Here is a 21,178-nt window from a genome sequence, read left to right as displayed (position 1 = left end):
AAAAAAAAGTTTATTCCCTCTTGTTAGGAAACAGTAAGTGTAAAAAAAAACATATATATATATATATATATATATATATACACACACACACACACACACACACACACACACACAATAAAAAAAGCCATAGTTTGTGAAACCCAAATCAAATGGTGTAAATTGTTTTTACAATGTTCTTCAAAAGAGAAATAACGTGTGGAACTTCATCAAATAATATTGTACAATGTGTCAATAAAGCATTAGGGTAAAATATAATTCACTGGAAATTCATTAAGTAAACCTTTCTCCAGGAAAGGTAGTCTAACACCAAACAGATCTCTAAAGATCTAAATTGTCTAATAACAATTAGAGAACACGAGATATTGTTGTCATAGTAAAAGTAGTTTTTGCTGCTGTAGTAATTCATTTCATGCTTACCAAAAAATATGACAGCAAAATTACTATTTATAAAGAAAAGGCATTTGTGCAAACCCAAAAAATTACAGGAGCAATAGAAATATTCCTGTCTGAGTAAGATCATCTCAGTAAACCTCATTCTCTATAACCAACCAATCAGAAGTACAGTGACTAATGACAAATCTACATTTATTTTATACCAGTCTACAAAGGTTGTGTAAATTATCCTTAGCATTAAAATGAGACCGGAATGAGAAACATTGTTATTATTAATAAAAAAGTATATATAAAAGCCTATACATCCAATAAGACAACACTTAATAAGATACAACTCACATACACTCATACAACTTACAATCAATAATAAGATAAAGAAGCCACCAGCCCATCTTTCCTTTAGTTCACACTTAATAGTATTTAGGTTCTAAAAAGGTGTCTTGAAAATCCAGGACATGCAAAAGACCAAGGGACTGCCTTTAACTGACATACTTGATCTTGTTCAGCTTGGTTCTCTGTGCCAGTGTATTATTTCTGCTCCCTCAGAGCAGGCAATCAGGCATGAGAGTGAGTGAATGTGTCATGTGGTTCCATATGGCACCAGTAGCACATAAATGAACTGGCTTGACTGTTTTTCTCCTCCACCGGAACTCCCCCACTGAGGGTAACATTCACTGCCCCAGCCCCCCACCTATCCTACACATTAACCAGTGCCAATACTCTGCTCTAGTTCTGTTAATTATAAACAATAATTCTAATCTGAATATTCTCTCTTGTTTTATGGATACTTGTTCTGTTTAATATCTTCTTAATACGTTCATTCTTCAGTCTTTACACTTTATTTCTGTTCCTCTCTTGCTGTCTTTCTTAAGAATCACAAATCATGATCTTTTATATCAGTTCTATTAAAGCGTAGCCAATTCAGAAGCCAACAAATAAAAGTACAAATAAATAGAAAATTTTAATAAATGATTATTCACTGATCATAATTTGTAAAGGAAGTACAGTAACATATAGATACACAACAATACATGTTCACAAACAATTATTAAAGTCTATTTAAGTAGAAAACAGGTCTTAATTGAATAACACAAAGTCGAAAATGTAAAAGACAAGTCAAACTACAGCTCCTTTTACACCCAGAGAGCTGGAACAAGATTTTAAGTTCAGTTTCATTTTGTGGGATATTGTGTTCTGTAGAAAAATTAGGACTGTATGTTGAGTGTTTGGTGGTACTGCAACAGATATTAGCTTTTTAAAAGACTGTATAACACAAAAAACCCTGCCTGATGACCGGAAAAAAATCATGCGTATTTGCATATTTGGCTCCTCATAAGCAGCTGAGGGCTTATGGTCTTGCTCAGGGACCTAACTGTGGCAGTGTGGTATTGATGGTATTCAAAATCACAGCCGTTTTCATTCCGTTAACCAAAATTAAATAAATAAAAACTTGCAGGTTAAGTACACTATATGGACAATAGTTTGTGGACACCAGCCCATAAGATTTGTGTTTTTTGTATATCCAATTCCACATTTATTCCCCATTTGCTCTTATAATAACCTTCACTCTTCTAGGAAGATGTTCCAATAGATTTTTAAGTGTGCTTGTGGAGATCACACAGATCACATTCATTCAGCCACAAGGGTGTTATTAAAGTCAGGTACTCCCAAAGATATTCAATAGGATTGAGGCTAGAGCTCTATAGCAGGCCACTTAAGATCTTTCCCTCCAACCCATGTAAACCATCTCTTCATTGAGCTCACTTTGTGCACAGTGGCATTGTCATGATGGAACAGGTTTGTTCTCCTAGTTCAAGTTAATGGAAAATTTAATGCGACTGCATCCACAATCAGAGTTGTGTGCCTCCAACTTTCTGGTAACAGTTTGGTGAAGAACCACATATTGCTGAAAATATTGAATACACTTTTCTCCATATAGTGTATATGTAGTGTGATATTGTTAAAGAATTTGTGTTGTTTTTTTTATCTTCTGCATTAATACACGAGTAAAAAATGGTAAAAAACAAAACAAATGTTTTTAAAAGAAAACAAATACATTCTATGCACCTATTTTGCTTATCGGTTCTTATGGGTCTTTGCTGCCATGACAAACCACATGCACCGCCTTCTGAGTATAGCAGAATGTAGAGCACTGAGTCCACAAAATGTCATCACTGACAATATTCGGCAATACGGAAATAAATGAGAGGTCACATGATCAGTATGGAGGGCGGGAAATATTGGATGTTGTGCATGTCACATGAAGAAGGGAGACTCCCACAGGACAGGTAAGGAGGAGTGAATATGCAGCAGTGCCCTCATTATGCCAAGCAGGAGCAGCCATGCAGCACTAGGGGAGTAATGCTTCTTCCTCTTCTTAACTAAAGAGGATTTTTCTTAAAGATGTATTAACAGTGTCTAATAAAAATTTCCAGCACAGTTCAACAACAAGCTCTCTTGTTGTCTCTATTTATAATTTGCTCATGACAGCTATAGAGGTTATAAAGACCTTACAGAGACTAAAAGGAGTTGTTTAACCATTGTTACAAATTTAACAAAGAAGGGAGCGTTGAAAAATAATCTAGAATATTTGCTGATCGTGCTCAAATATGCTATTTTCCCCCATGATTTCTATAATGATAGTCATTGTGCCAGCCATGCACCTACTACAACTACATTTTATTTCTCAGTATTCTTCCACAAAAATTAATTTAGATTTTATGATTTTCCTGCAAGAGTTTCTAGTTTTGTCCGTTTTGTGACTTGAAATTATGAAAAACACAAACCAGTTTTACACTGACGTGTTACTCTTTTCGGTTTGAGCTCATTGTATTGTTTTCAGTGAACTGAACACATCATTTTAAATTTGTGACGCAATGTGCCTGACTAGTTTATACATGTCATTACTTCTAAACAAACATACTGAGTCTACAATACAGAAATGCTAATAAAATTCAGCATTAAAAGAATACTACTTAAATGTGCTCCGGAGAACTTACAGAAGTTTAAACAGAAAGGGTGGGAGTTAGAGGGTGGGCTTATCCATGTCTATATTGTAATTCACCTTACAGGAAGCCGAAGACTATTACAGTCAGAGGAAAACTATTATTCCATATATTATAAGCATATATTATCAACACACTACTTTCTTTTCGGCTTCTCCCGTTAGGGGGCGCCACAGCGGATCCTCCGCACGTTTGATTTGGCACATGTTTTTACGCTGGATGCCCTTCCTAACGCAACCCTCCCCAATTTATCCGGGCTTGGGACCGGCACTAAGAGTGGCTGGGGATGGTTCCCTGACCGGGAATCGAACCCGGGTCGCAGCGGTGAGAGCGCTGCATCTTAACCACTAGACCACCAGGGGACCTATATTATCAACACACTAATAGGTTAAAACCCAAATTAATTCAGAAACGGACTTCCAAAAATAAAATATTAAATAATATTATATAAAAAAATATAATATAATAAAATAAAAGAACACACTGAAAGCAACATTGTGTTGTAATAGGTATTTGACAAAATACAATCATCCAGTCTACAATCTATCAGCTAATTGTTACATATTAAGTACAACTGTGTTTGTTTCAGCAGTACATCTTGTACCTGAGCCCTACTATTATGTTACACAATCTTGTGGCAAACAATGTCACCATAGTACACCCAGTTCAGATGTGCAAACATTATTAACTGAATAATCCCCTTTAATCTGTCTTCCAAACATAAAATAGAAATGGTTATATACATCATAGTTTGCACTTTATTAGATTTTAATTTTATTTGCTATGAAACATGATTTTAGTGGCCACCAAGTATTTTTAAACCAACTCCATTAACTGTTCCATTAACACCCCGCCACTGAGCAACAATCCATTATTGACCATTAGGTACAATAATAACTATATGGAAGCTAATTGCACAACATCTAGAAAGCTGAGCACGCCATTATTATTTTAACAAAACTGAAAATTCATAGAGTTGAGGACTGATATACATGGTGTCCCCATAGACCAGAGACAACTGCTCTACAATGTCTTTATATAACCTACATAAAGTTAACAGGTGAAAAAAACAACAGGTCCTATATAGAATGCTAAATGAAAATACTTTTTGTCTTAGTTATTTTTTGTTTGTTTGTTTATTTAAGACTTCAGCATTTGGCTGCTCCCATCACCTCAGTTCTCAAGGATAAGCCAAAAGCTCTTAAGTGGAATGACTAAGCAACAGAAGCTCTTTCAAATTTATGATGGACCCATTATATCTCTGGCTGAACAAATCCATTCTCCCACCAGCCTGCATCACAGCATTACTTCACTGATTGATTATGGATGCTATTGGTAGATTTCAGACCAATGAGCTCACACCTCAAATTATGGGGGCACAAATAAATAGGTAAAGAACAGATTCGGAATGAATAATTCTGCTTTGACAAGCATACACAAAGACAAGAACATCTCATCATCTGTAGACAGACCTACTTGAACCAATGCCCAAAACTCACTGACCATTGACCCACATATCACAAATAAGTGAATGACTGATCTGGTAAAAAAACAAACAAAAAAAAAAAAAAAAACACCCCAACCACACTCTTTGGTCATTACAGATTGCTTTTTGAAGATGAATCATCCTGCAACTTTTCATAACATTTCCACAACCATTGGAGAAAAAGCAAAACTATCCACAGGGAGGTCTTTTTTATTACTGTATCATGTTGAACTTGATTTCCGATAGGGATGTGCTATTTACCTCCCATTGTTTAGATAGGCATTTTACCAATAACTAAGTATACATTTCTGAACTGAGGTAAAAATGCAAATCCATTATCCACTCCATTAATGTCACCCATTTCAGTGTGTTCCTGAGTATCAGTTTCCTCTATTGCTATTGTCTGGTAAGCAGTCTGAGATCCACACTGGCATGAGGAGAAGCAGATAAACATGAGAGAAAGCACACATCTGGTTGTAGCAAGCAGTATGACATCTGAAATTCTCCAAGCAGCCCGATGGCACCAACCCATAGTTGCACGGTTTGCCACAGCAGACAAACAGCTTGAGTGTGAAATAACTAATTATAGTTGATATCTTGTTATATTTGATAATGTGCTTGCCTGTGGTTAGAAGAATAGTTTTTCATGCCATCTTCACACAGGGTTACTGCTGCATACACTTAAAGGCTGGAAATCTCCGGTGTTGACTGAATAAGCCTAAAGGAGTCATACTGATTAGATCGTTTAAACATGGGTGTGCATCTCAGCCAAGTCCAAAAAAAACTCACTGAAATATGGCTAAAGGTGAAAAGAGCAAGTCTCCGACTCAAGGAACATAGATCAGATTCAACATAAATGTGGCTGTAAAAAATACAACACTATCAGAAACAGCTACATGAATAGACTCCTTTTACAGCAAGGCAGTTACCAACACCAGTTCTTTCACCTTCATGACTAAAAATACTTCCTCATTCTTGCACAGTTGTGGCTTGTGTTTAACACACCCTGTTTCAGATTGTGGTAAACCTGTGTTACTGATAAATAAGCATAGTTATATGTTTATTGGTTACTATGTATAGTATAATATCTCTTTACCTATTCCTGTTATTCCTAACACCAATAAAAGGTATTTTAAAAACATGCAGCTTAGAGGCTTAAAATTAAAACAAAGAACCATACACAGATATGCACAAAACAACCTGCAACTAGGAAGTGCTCCATTAATAATGAACTGAGCTATGTTTTAAATCTGAGTGAGAAATAAAGATGAAGCATTATTAAATGCACAGGGTTTGCACTTAAAGACTTGCTATCATCATTGAAAGCATTAGAATGAGTGCAATAGAAAGAACAAGAGATAGTGAGCCTGAGCAGAAGATAAGTGTGCGAAGGAAGCGAGAGCGAGAATGATCAGAGTCTGGCTTTTACACAGCCATCCACTTGAGTGGCCACTTGGCTCTGTCAATAGCACAACTCATTACTCTTCCCTTTAAACAGTGTCACTGACACATAAGCATTAGTCGGCCAAAGGCTTTAGTTAACAAACCTGATGGAAACGTTCAGCCTGATACACCTGCCCGCAATTACACCTGCTAGCAGAAGCAGCATGATGCATTCATTAAAAATATCTGTAGATACATAGTGGTGTCCTTTGAACACACGAATTTCCGCTTCCAAAAGAGCAGAATAGAGGAGTGTGGTAGAGTGAGCGAGGAAGAGGGGTGGAAAAAGACAGATGGAGTGTGTGAGCAGTGGTGGCAGCAACGGAGATACAGTAAGTGGGTTTCAGCATCCCAAGACAATGCTGTCCATATGGTCTGGCAGTGCATTTACACACCTCAACCATCAGAAACCAGCCGAGCCCAGCAGAGGCTGGTTTTCAACCTGACGCTCTGAAATAAAACATACTCTAGTATCTAGTGTGGTGCATGATAAGCGTACAGACACACCCTGCCACAGAGAAAACAACATGAAGAGCATTACAATTATTGTTTTAAAAAATGTAGTGAAATTATTAATTAATTAATCTCTCTCAAATACCACTGACTGACTCACTCACTCATCACGAAATCTCAAAAACCACTGAACGGATTGCAATGAAATTTGGAACATACCTTCCTCTTGGGTCTTAGGTGCTCACTAAGAAAGGGTTTTGAAAAATTCGCCCTGGATCGCGGCTAACTCGCGAAAAACGCGATTTCTAACGCATTGTAAATTCTTCAAAATAACAGTACGGATCCTAATGAAACTTAGTACATTGTTTCTTATTAGATGTTAGATGCACGATAAAAAACATTTTTAAAGTAGTTTGCCCTGTATCGGTACTACAAAGGGGTAGTACGTTATTTGTTGACGTTTTGCCATATTGCTTAGCGTTCTGCCTTCCGTAGCGAAGCACGGGTACTTTCAGCTAGTACAGACATATTTTTAAAACAGCCAGGAATGTAAGCAACCCAACCTTTGGCAAGTTTAGCATTGAATCAGTATTTAGACTTGCCTAACATATTTAGACAACTCTAACTGTACCAGTATACATATGAAAGTTATAAAATGCAAAACGATTCCTTACAGTATAACAGACTGCTAGAAAGATATTAAACCTTCTCTGCTATGTGTGTTTCAATGCTGCTGATTTGAAGAATAATTTCATAAATTAAATAATAACTAGCTAGCATACTAATATACAGGGTTATTTAAAAACGAATGAACCGATATCATGACGCATTGCCCCAGTTCTCAAGCATCGTTAGGGAATGAGTCAGTGACCATTTGAAAGAGGAATCATCTAGGTTGATTCTAAGTATAATACTTGTGACTTGGTTGGAGTTTTGTATTACTTTTCCTTAATAAAATATTGCGTAATGAAAACGGTTCATTCTTTTTTGAATAACCCTGTATACTACCAACCTAGTTACTGCACCATAGTTAAGACAATCCTCCATGGATTATGCGATTTTTCATCTATTGTTTTTATTGATAGCACAGATTGCATTCTAGCTCCTGTACAAATACTCTAGCTCCCAGCTCATTTACTCCTGTAGTTTCATGAAGCAGCCTCATGAAGCAGCTCAAAACTGTTTTTAGTATATTTCCATGGTATTAGTATGAAAAGAATTAAGTATTCTGTACATAATTCAACTTACATATATTACATGTATCACAAAATTTCAAACATTAGTCAACTCATCGTATTAGCATCAACTGTTTGAGTTGTTTTTCTGTTTTCTCTTAAAAATTTCTAAGATGTATCGAAGATCTAATAGCATTACAGTAAGTGCACAAATATACTACACCCTGTTAGTACACTATTAAGTCCACTAATGCATTACAAATACCCAAATAGCATTGCTTTATATATTAATTACGTATACGTGTTTCACATTTTGTATGGAGCTTATTAGGATTTACAAATCTACTCATAAGAGCCAGTACTAAGATTATTTGCAAATAAAATGACAATTTTTTTTAGACTGAATAAGTATTGATTCCTGTCAGTGTTAAATTTCTAAATTAGCCCTCGTACAACTGCACTTACTGTGCCACCAGAAGTCGCATAATTAGTTGAACAGATTTGCCCTGTGTGCAAAATGTCACATGATCTGAATATAAATACACCTGTTCCTGGAAAGCAGAGAGCACATTCATAAACAAACAGCATCCAAAAAAAGAGCTACTAAAACAAGCATAGGACAATGTTTTTTGAAAAGTATCATATAAAAACATCCTAAACTTTGAACAGGCCAAGGAAGACCAATGTTTCTATTAGTTGTAATGGAAAAAAATAAGTGGGATTCTGTCTAGAGGAGGCCGTCGAAGTAAACTGGCATGAATGGCATTAGCCAGAAAAAGAAACTCATGACATTTTATGACATCAATGTCCACTGTGTAGTTCAGCCTGCCAGGCTTTTCAATCTGGCTCTGATCAAGATACACAGGCTTATGTAGCTACACAAGTGGGATTTTAAATCAGAGACGTCTAAACACATCCAGCCAGCACTAAAAATACTCTGTAAAAGAGAGGCGTTGTAGGTGGAGAGTGAAAAATGACGAAGATTTCAGCTCTGCTGGGCGGGGGCTTTGCTATCCTCCACTGTGTGTGTGTGTGTGTGTGTGTGTGTGTGTGTGTGTGTGTGTGTGTGTGTGTGTGTGTGTGTGTGTGTGTGTGTGTTTAGCAGTTCTCCTTTCTGTGATGATCTTCTACTTTTCTGCTTGTTTGTTATTATCATGCGATTCTTGTCCCAGGTATCTACTTTATGAATCACATACATATTTCCTGATCGGATGACTCCTTAATAAAAATATAAACCCTGTGCTTATTAACAGCCCCTATATCCATTAAAGCAAGGTGTGCAGTATGTTTACATGCTAACTGACACCCTGTCCCTTAGGCCCTGAAGTGATAATAGACCTCCCAAGAAAGAATACAATAATGCTGAGATGAAAAACAAAGGCATCAGTCCAAAGAAATACAAACTCCATAGAGAATTAAAAAACAGCCACACAGACATGGGCTTTGGGAGCTCTTCTTCGGTTGACGGCACCATGGATACACCCCTTAAGCACACTGTGCTTACCATCTCCTCCAGCTAGTGTGTGGTTGTCACCCAAACCATCCCAGGAGGCAAAACGCCAATCCACAGGACCAGATAGGCCATGAAACACATGCAAGGCTTGCAGAGAGAGAGAGTCTTTAGATCTCAAAGCTAGAGTTTCCTATTGCTTGTGCAGAGTTAGGACTTAACAATGCAGTAAACACGAATGGCACTTTGGAAGCTGAGTCAATGCAACATAGAAACTTCAAATCAACATTTATTCATAATCTACAGTTTTGATGCATATTGTGAGTGTGTACATGATTGGGCATTCCAGAATGGCAAATCGAGTACTTCCTTAAAATGAGAATCCCTGGGAAGCCAGTGCAAAATGCCTGATCATTAAACAATCATGCTGGAAGGCTCTGGGAGTACCTCTGACACGCTTAATATCTCCCACAACCCTCCCTCTGTGTGCATATCTCTACCCGCCGCTACTGTGAAGGTCTCTCTCACACTCATCAGCTAAAACATTGCTCATAACTCAGCAGCTCTCAGTCACTTCCACTAATTCTCATGCTATATGCTGGTAGAATTAAATATACAATAAAGCAATAATAGGAGTCACGTGGGACCACCGAGGAAGAGTCGACGTCCACATCTAAATATTTCAAGGGAACAACGACGAGCCACATGACAACCAGGCAGACTTCGCCGGCACTTGAGTCGCCATCACTCCAGCCGACTGAACAAGGTTCAAAGATGGAAAACTTATTATCCGAAATAAGCAAAATAAGTAATCAAACAATCAAATGAAACAATCAAAGAGGTTGTTACCGACCTTAAACCTTGGTGAATGCAATCCAAAAACGGCTGGACGAAGTGGAAGGCCGCATCTCAAATTTGGAAGACGTCACCTCGAGGCTAAATTCTTCAGAAAACACCCTGATCGCGGCTATATCCTTGTATGCCGAAAAGGCTTTCAACAGGATGGAATGGGGCTTTTTGGCCGCAGCCCTGTCGAATTTCAGGTTTGGTCATATATATATAGGTCCTGGGTTAGATTATTATATAAGAATCCTAGATCAGGAGGGATTTAAAATGGCATGGCTTCCTCATTTTTTACAATTTCAAGAGGTACTCGTCAGGGATGCCCACTGTCCCCATTATTATTCACAACGGTTTTGGAGCCTCTGGCCATTATGATCAGGGCAGACCAAAACATTATGGGAGTAATGGGGAGGGGATAGAGCACAAGTTAATGTTATATGCAGATGATATTTTGTTGTTATCTCATGATCCTCTCAAATCTCTACCTCCATTAATGAGTGTTATTCAATTATATTCAAGAGTGTCAGGATACGAAATAAATTGGGAGAAATCTGAGGTTATGCCTATATCTAGAACATGTCACTCCCATACAGTGACCCAATTCGGTTTTAAATGGATTCCAAAAGGTATGACATACCTTGTGGATAAACTAACACAGAACCTGGAGAATATAATGATGTTGAATTATGAACCACTGCTGTGGACAAGTGGGAACAGCTGAAACTCTCTTTGTGGAGTAAAGTAAATATTGTCAAAATGGTTATTGCTCCACAGTTCAATTATATATCCTTGATGATACCTGTAAACATCTCAGACCCTATCTTTAAAAGGTATGACAAAATTATCAATACATTTTTATAGGAAGGAAAAAGACAGAGTTGATGAGTAAACTGACTTCCCCAAGGGACAAGGGCTTTGGATTACCTGATGTGAGATTGTATAATCTTTCTTTTGAAATGGCTAAGATGGCTAAGCATCGGGACAAGACAGATTCTGAGATGGACTGGATCAAGATAAAACAGAAACTGGCCTCACCATTTCATCAACGTTCTTTCACAATGAAAGCTGGAGCTAAATGGGACTCAAATCCAGTGACAATGCCCTCAGGCCATGTTTGAAGCAAAATTCATAAACTGTGCAAGACATTACATTATAGACAGTCGTATGCATCACTATGGAGGAATCCTGAAATTTGCATAGGTAAAGCAAGTGTGTTTTGGGAACAATGGCATCATAAAGGTTTAACTATAATTGGTGATCTGTATGAAAATTTTATTTTTATGTCATACTCTGAATTGGTAAAAAATATATAATATTGGAGGTCTAGAAATTTTTGGAAATATCTGCAGATTAGACACTGTGCCAAGAGCAAATCTAATACAAGTGATAACACTGTTTATACCTTTCTTCAGTTGCCACATGTAGTTCAGACTGCTTCTATGTGTTACAAATCAATGCTTAATGTAAATGCAGATACCTGTAAGAACCTGAAAACTATTTGACAAAAGGACTTGTGGGTAGAAATACCAATGAAAACGATTGGCTGTACATCATATCTAATGTGGGTAAGAACACAAGGGAGGCGAGAGGGAGATTCATTCATTACAAAGTAGTACATAGATATTATTATACACCATCTAGGCTTTACAGAATGGGTATAGCTAGAAATAATCTATGCTGGAAATGTAAAGAAAAAGAGGGTACTTATTTGCATATGATTTGGGAATGTTCCTTAGTTCAAAATTCTGGGAGTAATGCAAGAGTGGATGGGATCTTACATACCTGTGGAACCACGACTATGCCTTCTGGGAGATAAATCAGTGGTACCCAACATAGCAAAGAATGTGTTTACTCTAATTAAAATTGGTTGTATTACAGCTGCCAGGATGATTTTACACAATTGGAAATGCCCCAAAACCCCAGACTTGAACGATTGGATTGATGGGATGATTGAAATTGCTTCGTATGAGAGCATGTTGGGGAGACTGCATAGTGGGGGAAAAATGAAGAAAACATGGGATCATTTCTGGCAACATATAAAAATGGTTTAAATCTGATCTGTTGTGTATGACTTGATTTTGATATCCCTTAACGCACACTTGAGGCACCGATTAGACTCTGTGGGATGGTCAATTGAGTGATGGCACCCTCTGCCACACTACTCCTCAGTCCCTCCTTCTCCTGAGGTTGCTCCTTCTCATAACTCAGTACACTGAGACATCGCTGAGACTCTGTGGGATGGTCAACTAAGTGATGGCACCCTTTGGGTTTTTCAAGTGGGCGCCCTCCTTCCTGGGTGTTTCGCTGATAGACCCACGACACCTCCAGAGGGTTCAGCGGTGAATCCCAGCGTCCCAGGTTCACTCCCTAGGTGCCATTAACTCACTTAAAGACGCAGACGGAGTCTTTTCTCTTCACCCACGGCCATTGGCTTCCCTTTTAGCACTGTAGTAGGACTGACTAACAACTGTTTAATTTCCATGTGCTTTTATTATGATTGTATTCCACTGATAGTGACTAGTGGCTCAATGTGTAATAGCAAAGATGATTACTGAATGCCGTGCTGATGTACTTCGAAGTTTGGACTGTTGAACAATAACAGTTGAACTATAAAGCAATAATAAAGATAAAGTGCAAAAGTCCATTTAAGATATACTTTTTAAAAGATGCATTACAGCTTTAATATATTTACTTGTGTTAATGTACAAAATCCTGAATTTAGCTGCATTAAAAAAAAATACATTAAATATATAAACAAAGGCAAAACTGGTAATTAATATACTTTTCGGGTTTAGATGTTTAGAATATACTTTTGGGGCAAACAAGGCAACAATGTCATTTTGTTAAATGTGTGTTAAATATTCCTAGTATTTGTTTACGTACATGTGTCACATTTTATTTTATTTATTTTTGTTTAATAATGCTTGTGAGTTTGTCTATCTGCTAGCAAGTGTCTGGTTGATCACTACAGGTAAAGTAGAGTATAAGAGTTATGTGAGAGTAGGAAAAGACACTTATCAATACTGAAACAGCTCTGACCGCCTGTAAATCTCTGCCTGTCTGACACAATCCCCTGCCTCAGTGAAGGATCTTTCTCGCGATGGAGAGGACTCAGGGGAACAAGGGAAACGCTTAAAAGAAAAATGAAGAAGTAGGATGCACATCGATCCGATGGAGCGGACCAAAGCCAAGCCGTTTGGACATGCTGTAAATGTGTGTTTATCACACTTAGCACTGTGCACTGTACAAAACATCCATAAATAGATGTGACAGACCTGAGGCCTCTCCATCTCTCTAACTCATATAAGTCTTCACTTATTGTAACTATTTACTCACTACAGAGCTGCCTCACCTATACCACAGCATCACCTTTTATACTGCAACTGATTACACTAGTTTCCATTGGGCTCTTTTCGCATGCTCACATACGCATACATGCTTAAAACAATGTGTCTCGTCTGAGAGATATAATAAGCACTAGGCTTGAGAGACAGCAACTTTTAAAGCTTTCCAGAATTATAAAATGGGCTTGAAGCCCAGAATGTCCAGCTTTAAGTCTAGCTCATGACGCAGGACTCTGCTTAAGAAAATTGACACCGTTTGGGAGAAAAGAGGAGATGTGAAGGAACACTATCTACAGAACAATCTGAAATGCTCTCTTACACACACACACACACACGCACACACACACACACACACACACACACACACACACACACACACACACACACACACAAAGACACCATTCACTGTTGGAGAGAAAGAGTGAGTGTGTGAAGCAGCAGGTGCTGATACCACACTTCACTGGCTGACTGTTTAACTGACTGAAGTCTTTGCTAATTAAAACCATGGCACTTCAAGAGAGAGAAAATAATTGTCTGATATTGTGTATAATATTTACAATGATTATATTTGAAAATTTCATAATACCTTACACATTCCTCCTACTATAGAATGGTCAAATACCGCAGCAAGTTTTTATCAACTCATAAATAAATAAATAAAAAAAGACTGATTTCGCTAAATGTAGTTGAGTAAAAAGTAGTATATTTGACTTTGAAATGTAGTGAAGTAAAAGTCTCCCCAAATAGAAATACTTCAGTAAAGTACAGATACGCAAAGAACCTACTTAAGTACAGTAACAAATTACATTTACTTCCTTACTGTCCATAACTGGTACTGTATATGTTATTGATTGTCTTTTCATCAATATGTAGCTTTTAGGTAAAGACATATAATTATTATGATTATTATTTTATCACACTTCCCCACAAAGATTGTAGGACTATTTTGTATGTGTGTGTGTGTGTGTGTGTGTGTGTGTGTGTGTGTGTGTGTGTGTGTGTGTGTGTGTGTGTGTGTGTGTGTGTGTGTGTGTGTCTGTGTGTCTGTGTGTCTGTGTGCTTGTGTGTGTTCTGTTACAATAGCTAACTAACTGCAGGGACAGATGGATTCTCATCTTATCTTGCTGTGAGGAAGCATGGGCCTTTCATACAAGCACACACACACACACACACACACACACACACACACACACACACACACACACACACACACTTCCAAGTAGTACATTTACAAACTGGGGTTCTATTGGCATGTTAATGTATCACAAACACTTTTAGCAGCCACTAGTACAGAATGCATGGAGAACAGGACCATGTTGCACTACTTCCAACAGTATACTTTAGTTACCCAAAAACAAATATAAAGCAATGTACAGTTCTAATAAAGGTTGCAAAAAAACGGCTGCCTCCGTATTTGTCTTATGCTAACAACATGCAAATTAGCTAACTGTAATAAGTGATGTACCTTTTTCATTTTTTGAGGACAATATACATTTGACATACATATTTGACATTTAGTGGACAATACATCTGTTCACTTTTAAAATTAATCACCTGAGACGTTAACACGGGTGGAGTAACCGTGAGACAAATTTGTTCTCACACATCCCACATATCTGATACTCAATCAAGGGAATTTAAAGACCAGGACAACAACCTGAACTCTTCATCATGTTCCTCAAACAATTCCTGTACACTGTGTGAAGTGTGTCAGGAAGCAACAGCCATCAGGGAAAGCCATTGCCATGAAGAGGTGTGCCTGGTCTACGGTAATGTTTAGCTAAGTAGCATTCATGTGAATGTTTGGACATTAAATTTCTGAACCAAACGCTGTGAAAAGGAATCACACTCCCATTAATGCTGCTATTAATTTCCCATGCAAATGGCACCTAGTTACCCAGCCATCGTGTGATGTAAAATAGAACGGGATTCATCCACTGACCATTCTGAGTATTCACAGCCCTATAAACAGCAGGGTATGACATTTCTCACCTCATATAATAATTAAAATGTCTTCGGGTAATAGTTTAAACCATAGTTTAAACCTACATACACCACTGAGGGTAGGTACTCAGCACTAGTGACCGTCTGCAACACACAATCTTCGCTGTTTCAAAAACTTTTCGACCTGTTATGCGGCCGCAACAATTTAGCTGCTGTCAAAGTTGCTCAGGTTTTCACGCCTGCACATTTCTGCTATATCAAACATGGCAACTACAAAACTGTTTGCTTACCATCTAATAGATCCCAATCCGTGACATGTGCTGTTGTAACAAGATAATCAGTTATTTGCTTCATTTTTAAAGCAATGTTTTGGCTCATTGGCATAAAAACGGTTACTGCATGTGTGTTAGCGTCTTGTTAAGTTAAAAGAGCATTGTGGACTGGTGATGTTTGCGAACTTTTTCAGTGTAACTAAAAGAAAATCTAACAACCACTCAGCCAGAAAGCAGGAAACTGCTGTTAACTGTACTGACTGCTACTTTAGTAGTGTAGAGATATGTGCTTTTTGTGTAACTCAGCATCTCTGCACTTACAAGGGTTTTACAAAAATGTTTGAGCATGCAATACCTTATTCCCTATTCACCTGGTTACAGAGGAATTGTTATATAGCCAGTTTCCTTCCCTGTCCTTAGTTATGTCTTTAAATTTGAGACACTTACATTGGCAACATTGTGAACACTTTCTTTGATTTATATGACATGTTCCTGCAATATTCTGAATCACTAGTCTGTGGGAATGTGGCCAAATGCAATGCACTCCATGCAGTGGTTTACCAAAGACCCAATGATATTGGCTAATGCCTTGAGCTGCATTATGTGGAGTAATCTGAATTTTTCTTCATCCAAGTTAGAGCTTTCTCCGATGTAACGATGCACAAAAGAGAGCCAGAGAGTGAGCCTTTGCAGCTGGAGTATTAGAACTCTGACTGTTGCACATGCCAAACCAAGAGCTCACACTCAGAGCCCTGTAGGCCCTGCTGGTGTGTGGGAACAAATGGCTTCCTGAGGCTCATCCTCCTGTGGGTGCTAATGTATGGAGTGTGAAGCTATTGAAAGCCTCCACCGCATGATTTTCTTGTTGCTTTATCTATTTCGCTATTCATGTATTCCTCCCTTTTCTTGCAGGATTTGTGTCAGTGTTGCTCCAGCACATACCAGCAGAAGAATGGAGATCTACAATGTGGATTATATTAAGCCCAGGTATATGGCTTGGTCTTTGACATAAAGCAAGTGACTCACTCAAGATCTAAACACCAAATGGCCAGAGGAAATTTCTACACCTTCAGAGAAAACATTATGGTTAATGAAATCCATATTCATAAAGACTCTTAACTAGATAATCAGCTCTTGCCTTTTCCATCTGTACTAATGGCCATATTGACACTAATCCTGGAGGTGAATTACATTATTTAAATGTCTATAAATAAACATTTCTCGAACTCGCATTGCTGTAGCTCTGGTGGTTATTTGGTGACACTAGAAAGGACCACATCCAGGCGCACTATGAAGATGCCATTTTTCTTATAATTCTAAAGTCTAGAATCCACAATCCTATGACACTCACAGTTACAGGAAGAAGGAATGATGTTAATTGTCGTCTGTACTGTGTTGCAGCTCTCGCAATCTGGTGAACAGCAGAAAACCAGGGCAATGCCGACACATAAATATTTTAATGTGGCATAAATATTACTCTCATGGGCTTCTATAGCACAGCTGCAGGACCCGGTAATCGTTTTCTGTGTTTCCAGGACAGAAGAATGTAAATGTGACAAGCTTCTTAATCACAGCACAGACCCTCTATCGAAAAGATTACAGCAGGGCAGAGAGACATCAACTTTAAAAACAAAGGCGGAAAAAGTGGAAGCACACGCAAGCTGAGTCACTTGGTGTGATGAATAATATCTGAACAAGATCTTGAGAGGGATTCCAGCAGGCGTGACGCATAAGAGCGCTGACACTCCATACCCAGCCATTCTTGCTGGCAAAAGATGGCAAATTAAGATGGCACCCTCGTTTTAAAATTTCACAGCTTAGTTAGATTTCTTCCAACTGGAACAATATAAACTGTAGACATACAGATATGGGCCAGAACAGTTTACCCAAATTATGTCTCTGAAATCAAGCATGCATTTGGAAACACTTAGAAATAAGCCTTTGGCTAAAATTCTTACAGAAAGTATCAGCTGACAAAAAAAAACACCCGAATAACTTAAGCACCTCAACAAACTTATTTTAAGAGCAAATGTATTAGAGGTGTAATCACTAGTCTTATGTAACAGAAAAAAAGAGATTATTTTACACAGTAAGTGCAGCAAAGACCTTCAGACTGAAAGCTTTAATTACCACTAAATACATCTGAATGATGTGTTTACCTGATGTCGTTCTGCTGTGGAGGTTTCCTGTTCCCAACTAGGTTCACCGTTTTTGCTTGTATGGGCTTCTCCTCTCTGAAAAATAAAACCGTATATGGACAGTCACAATAAAGCTTTTAGCGCTGAAGCTTTTCATCATGTCCGAGCATGTTCAAGCTTTGGAGGAGATCTTGTAATGAAGTCATTATTTTAAAGGAGTGTTGTGCCCCAACAAAAATCTTTTTGCCTTTTAATAGTTAGACAGACATTCATTCATTCATAGCTCCTTTATTTCTGGAGTATGACCTCTAAAAATAGACAGGTGCACTTCTTATGAATAAGAACATGTCACTTGTGTGGCTATTTATGGAACAGGGAGATCAACGTTTCAGCAAAGCAGCCTATTTAAAGCCACTATGATCTATGTGACATTAAGACAAATATAGAATGTGATTGTAGGCCTGGGTGAGGTCGGTGTTAAGGTGATTTTAAGAATGGGGAGCAGGAGAAAGGATGCTGAGGTGGTGCCACTGTTTTGCAAGCACTGCTAAGAGAGGCAGGTCACTGAACGGGTTAAAAGCAGACCGACCGTCACGATGACGAGGCACGGGAGTTTTGTCGTGACAAAAACGAGGAGGCATAAATCTTTCACGCCTTTTAGGCATTTCATCACATCTGGGAGTGTTAATGTTGATTAATTAAAAGGGTAAAACGGAAGTTTCTTTCCAGCACTCACTTTATCCACCTTTGACTTTATTCATTCATACAAGGGCTTGTAGTGTGGAAAGAAGAGAGATGAACTCAAACCAGTGCAGTTTGTGTGTGTGTGTGTGTGTGTGTGTGTGTGTGTGTGTGTGTGTGTGTGTGTGTGTGTGTGTGTGTATGTTCTTATTTATGGATTTATTACGAGATCAGGAGTAAAAAAATATAAATTACAGGATGTTGCTCCACTGAGACAGTTGTAGGCTGAGGGTGCGGTAATATGACCTGATAGTGAGATGCGAGTCAAAGCCCGCTCTCTCACATCCAGTGCTAAGGTGTGTGTACGGCTGTGTACCATACATCGTGCACATGCAACCGCGGTTACAATCAGTTAAGAGCCGCCGCATACGTCATGTCTGTGTTTCCTGACAATGACAACACTGTACATTTATAGGTATAGGCAGTATGATGAAGACACGTCTTTTGATGATCGAGACTTATTTTCTGATCATGAGCACTGCTCAGGTGTAACAGCTACTGAGACCGAGCGCAGAGACGTACCGTGAGCTTCCAGGCTTCCTTAACACACACACAAACACACACGGAGAGGTAGAGATGCTTAAATTGTGACGGTAAAGCAAACAGCTGCTCTTCTCACTCAGGCGCGCGCGGATACACACTTACACACATACACCCACACGTCCGTATACACACGGTGCAGCGCAGGTGCATGTGCCTTTTATGGGATGTGTGTAGCAAACGATAAACACACACGCTTAAACTAGGTCCCGTATCCTTTCTCGTACTAAACCTATGAGATCCTAAAGGTTTTTTTCCCCTGCAGTGGATGGAAGCAAGCGATCAGGTCTTACTTGATCATGGCCTGCTGCTCCTTGGCCTCCTCCTCCCGTTGCCGAACCATCACAGCCATGATAATCTTCCTCTCCTCCTCCGTGAGGTGGCTGAGGTCCGGCAGCTCGGGCATCGAGGGCGGCGCAGTGGGTGGGCGAGGGCCGCCGCGGGGCCCCACCGAGGCCGACATGTTTTCCCCGTTCCTTGGCGGACTCGTGTTTGCTTTGCGAAAGCTGCTAAAGTCGGTGAATCACGACATTGTCCCCGTGTGCATCGGCGGCTCATGCAAGCGTTGCAACCCTTTCATTTTGGCGGGGCGGAAGCGGTCGGTGCTTTCCTTCCTATAACAGTTTGTTCTCTCTTCTCGGTCTCCCACCACCCTCTGGCCGCCCTCCCTCCCTCCGGTTATCGGTAGCCCATATCTCCTCCAGAGGATGCTACTCGACAAAGGGAGCGTTGTCTTTATTCTCCGCCTCGAGATGATGCTGATGCTGGGCTGACCGTGAGGCTCTGTCGACTTGGATGGGGAAGCCCGTGCCCGTGCCTGTGTCTGTGCCGTTGCCGCCGCTGTTAGGGAGACCGAACAGTCAATGGGACCGCAGCCCCTCGGGCGCGCGCATCCTCCGCACGGAGACGCGCGCGCACTCATTTGAGAATGGAGCTCGTCGCGCGCGCGCGCCGCCTCTCGTCGCCAGTCTCCAATCAGAGCGCGCCCGTGACGCGCCTCCTATTCGACAGCCTCGCGCTCCCCTACGCCCTACGCGTGCACGAGAGCACCAGCCGGCCTATAAGTAGCCACGAGCGTCATTCGTGAACGTAAAGACACTCACAAAAAAAGCATCAGTGAGAACAGCGTACTGCAGGTTTTTACTCTTACCATGAGAGAAGACAGGGGTGGATTTATGACAGTGTGTTTAATAAAATACACATTATAAATGTTCATTCGATCTGGAAAATTGCATTTGCTGCATGTGAATTAATGAATCTGTGCTGAAATGTATTAAATCGGAGCGTGGGAAAAGACACTGTATTTCAATACAAATGCGCTGAAGAAATGAATATTCGCCTGAATATACTGTAAATGTCTGTCTAAAAACATCTTCAGTGTTGGACATGAGGATGGTTCTCTATTGAGTATGGCTGCTCTGAAGATTTTCTCCTCGTTACATTTTAGTTTTAGTTCTTTCTTGCCTCAGTTCGTCCCTGGTTCATTAAATATACCCATATACTTTAAAACTTATAAATTAATATATTATTACTTCTATCTCTGTAAATCTGCTTTGGGACAATGTCCTGAATCTAAAAGCGCTTTACAAATAAAACTGACTTTTATTGAACTTTAATTAATTAATAATTAATTAAAAAGTTAAAAAACTTTCTTTCGGCTTCTCCCGTTAGGGGTCGCCACAGCGGATCCTCCGCACGTTTGATTTGGCACATGTTTTACGCTGGATGCCCTTCCTAACGCAACCCTCCCCAATTTATCCGGGCTTGGGACCGGCACTAAGAGTGGCTGGGGATGGTTCCCTGACCGGGAATCGAACCCGGGTCGCAGCGGTTAGAGCGCTGCATCTTAACCACTAGACCACCAAATAGCTGGTAATAAAACTTCCATCATCCATCCATCATGATGGCACATTTAAAGGTTTCTTAAAACACTCAAATTTTGCATTTACAT

The 21,178-nt window shown here is 39.3% G+C and overlaps 1 protein-coding gene across 15 annotated transcripts in view; it reads right to left on the bottom strand.

The window, feature by feature from the left end:
- The window catches only part of rims1a (regulating synaptic membrane exocytosis 1a), a 66,523-nt gene extending 46,371 nt beyond the window's left edge, over positions 1 to 20,152 (bottom strand). For all 15 annotated transcript variants that reach the window (XM_083539375.1, XM_083539386.1, XM_083539388.1 and 12 more), the window contains exons 1-2: positions 19,521 to 20,152; positions 17,968 to 18,042 (exon numbers count right to left, since the gene is read on the bottom strand). In XM_083539375.1, the coding sequence (XP_083395501.1) occupies positions 17,968 to 18,042; positions 19,521 to 19,690 (245 nt within the window). In that variant the 5' untranslated portion in view covers positions 19,691 to 20,152. The remainder of the gene's footprint in view (positions 1 to 17,967; positions 18,043 to 19,520) is intronic.
- Between the last annotated feature and the right edge of the window lie 1,026 nt (positions 20,153 to 21,178).

Source organism: Silurus aristotelis (genome assembly GCF_946808225.1).
Source record: "Silurus aristotelis genome assembly, chromosome: 4".
Lineage (NCBI taxonomy): Eukaryota > Metazoa > Chordata > Actinopteri > Siluriformes > Siluridae > Silurus > Silurus aristotelis.
This window is presented reverse-complemented; position numbering and strand designations above follow the sequence as displayed.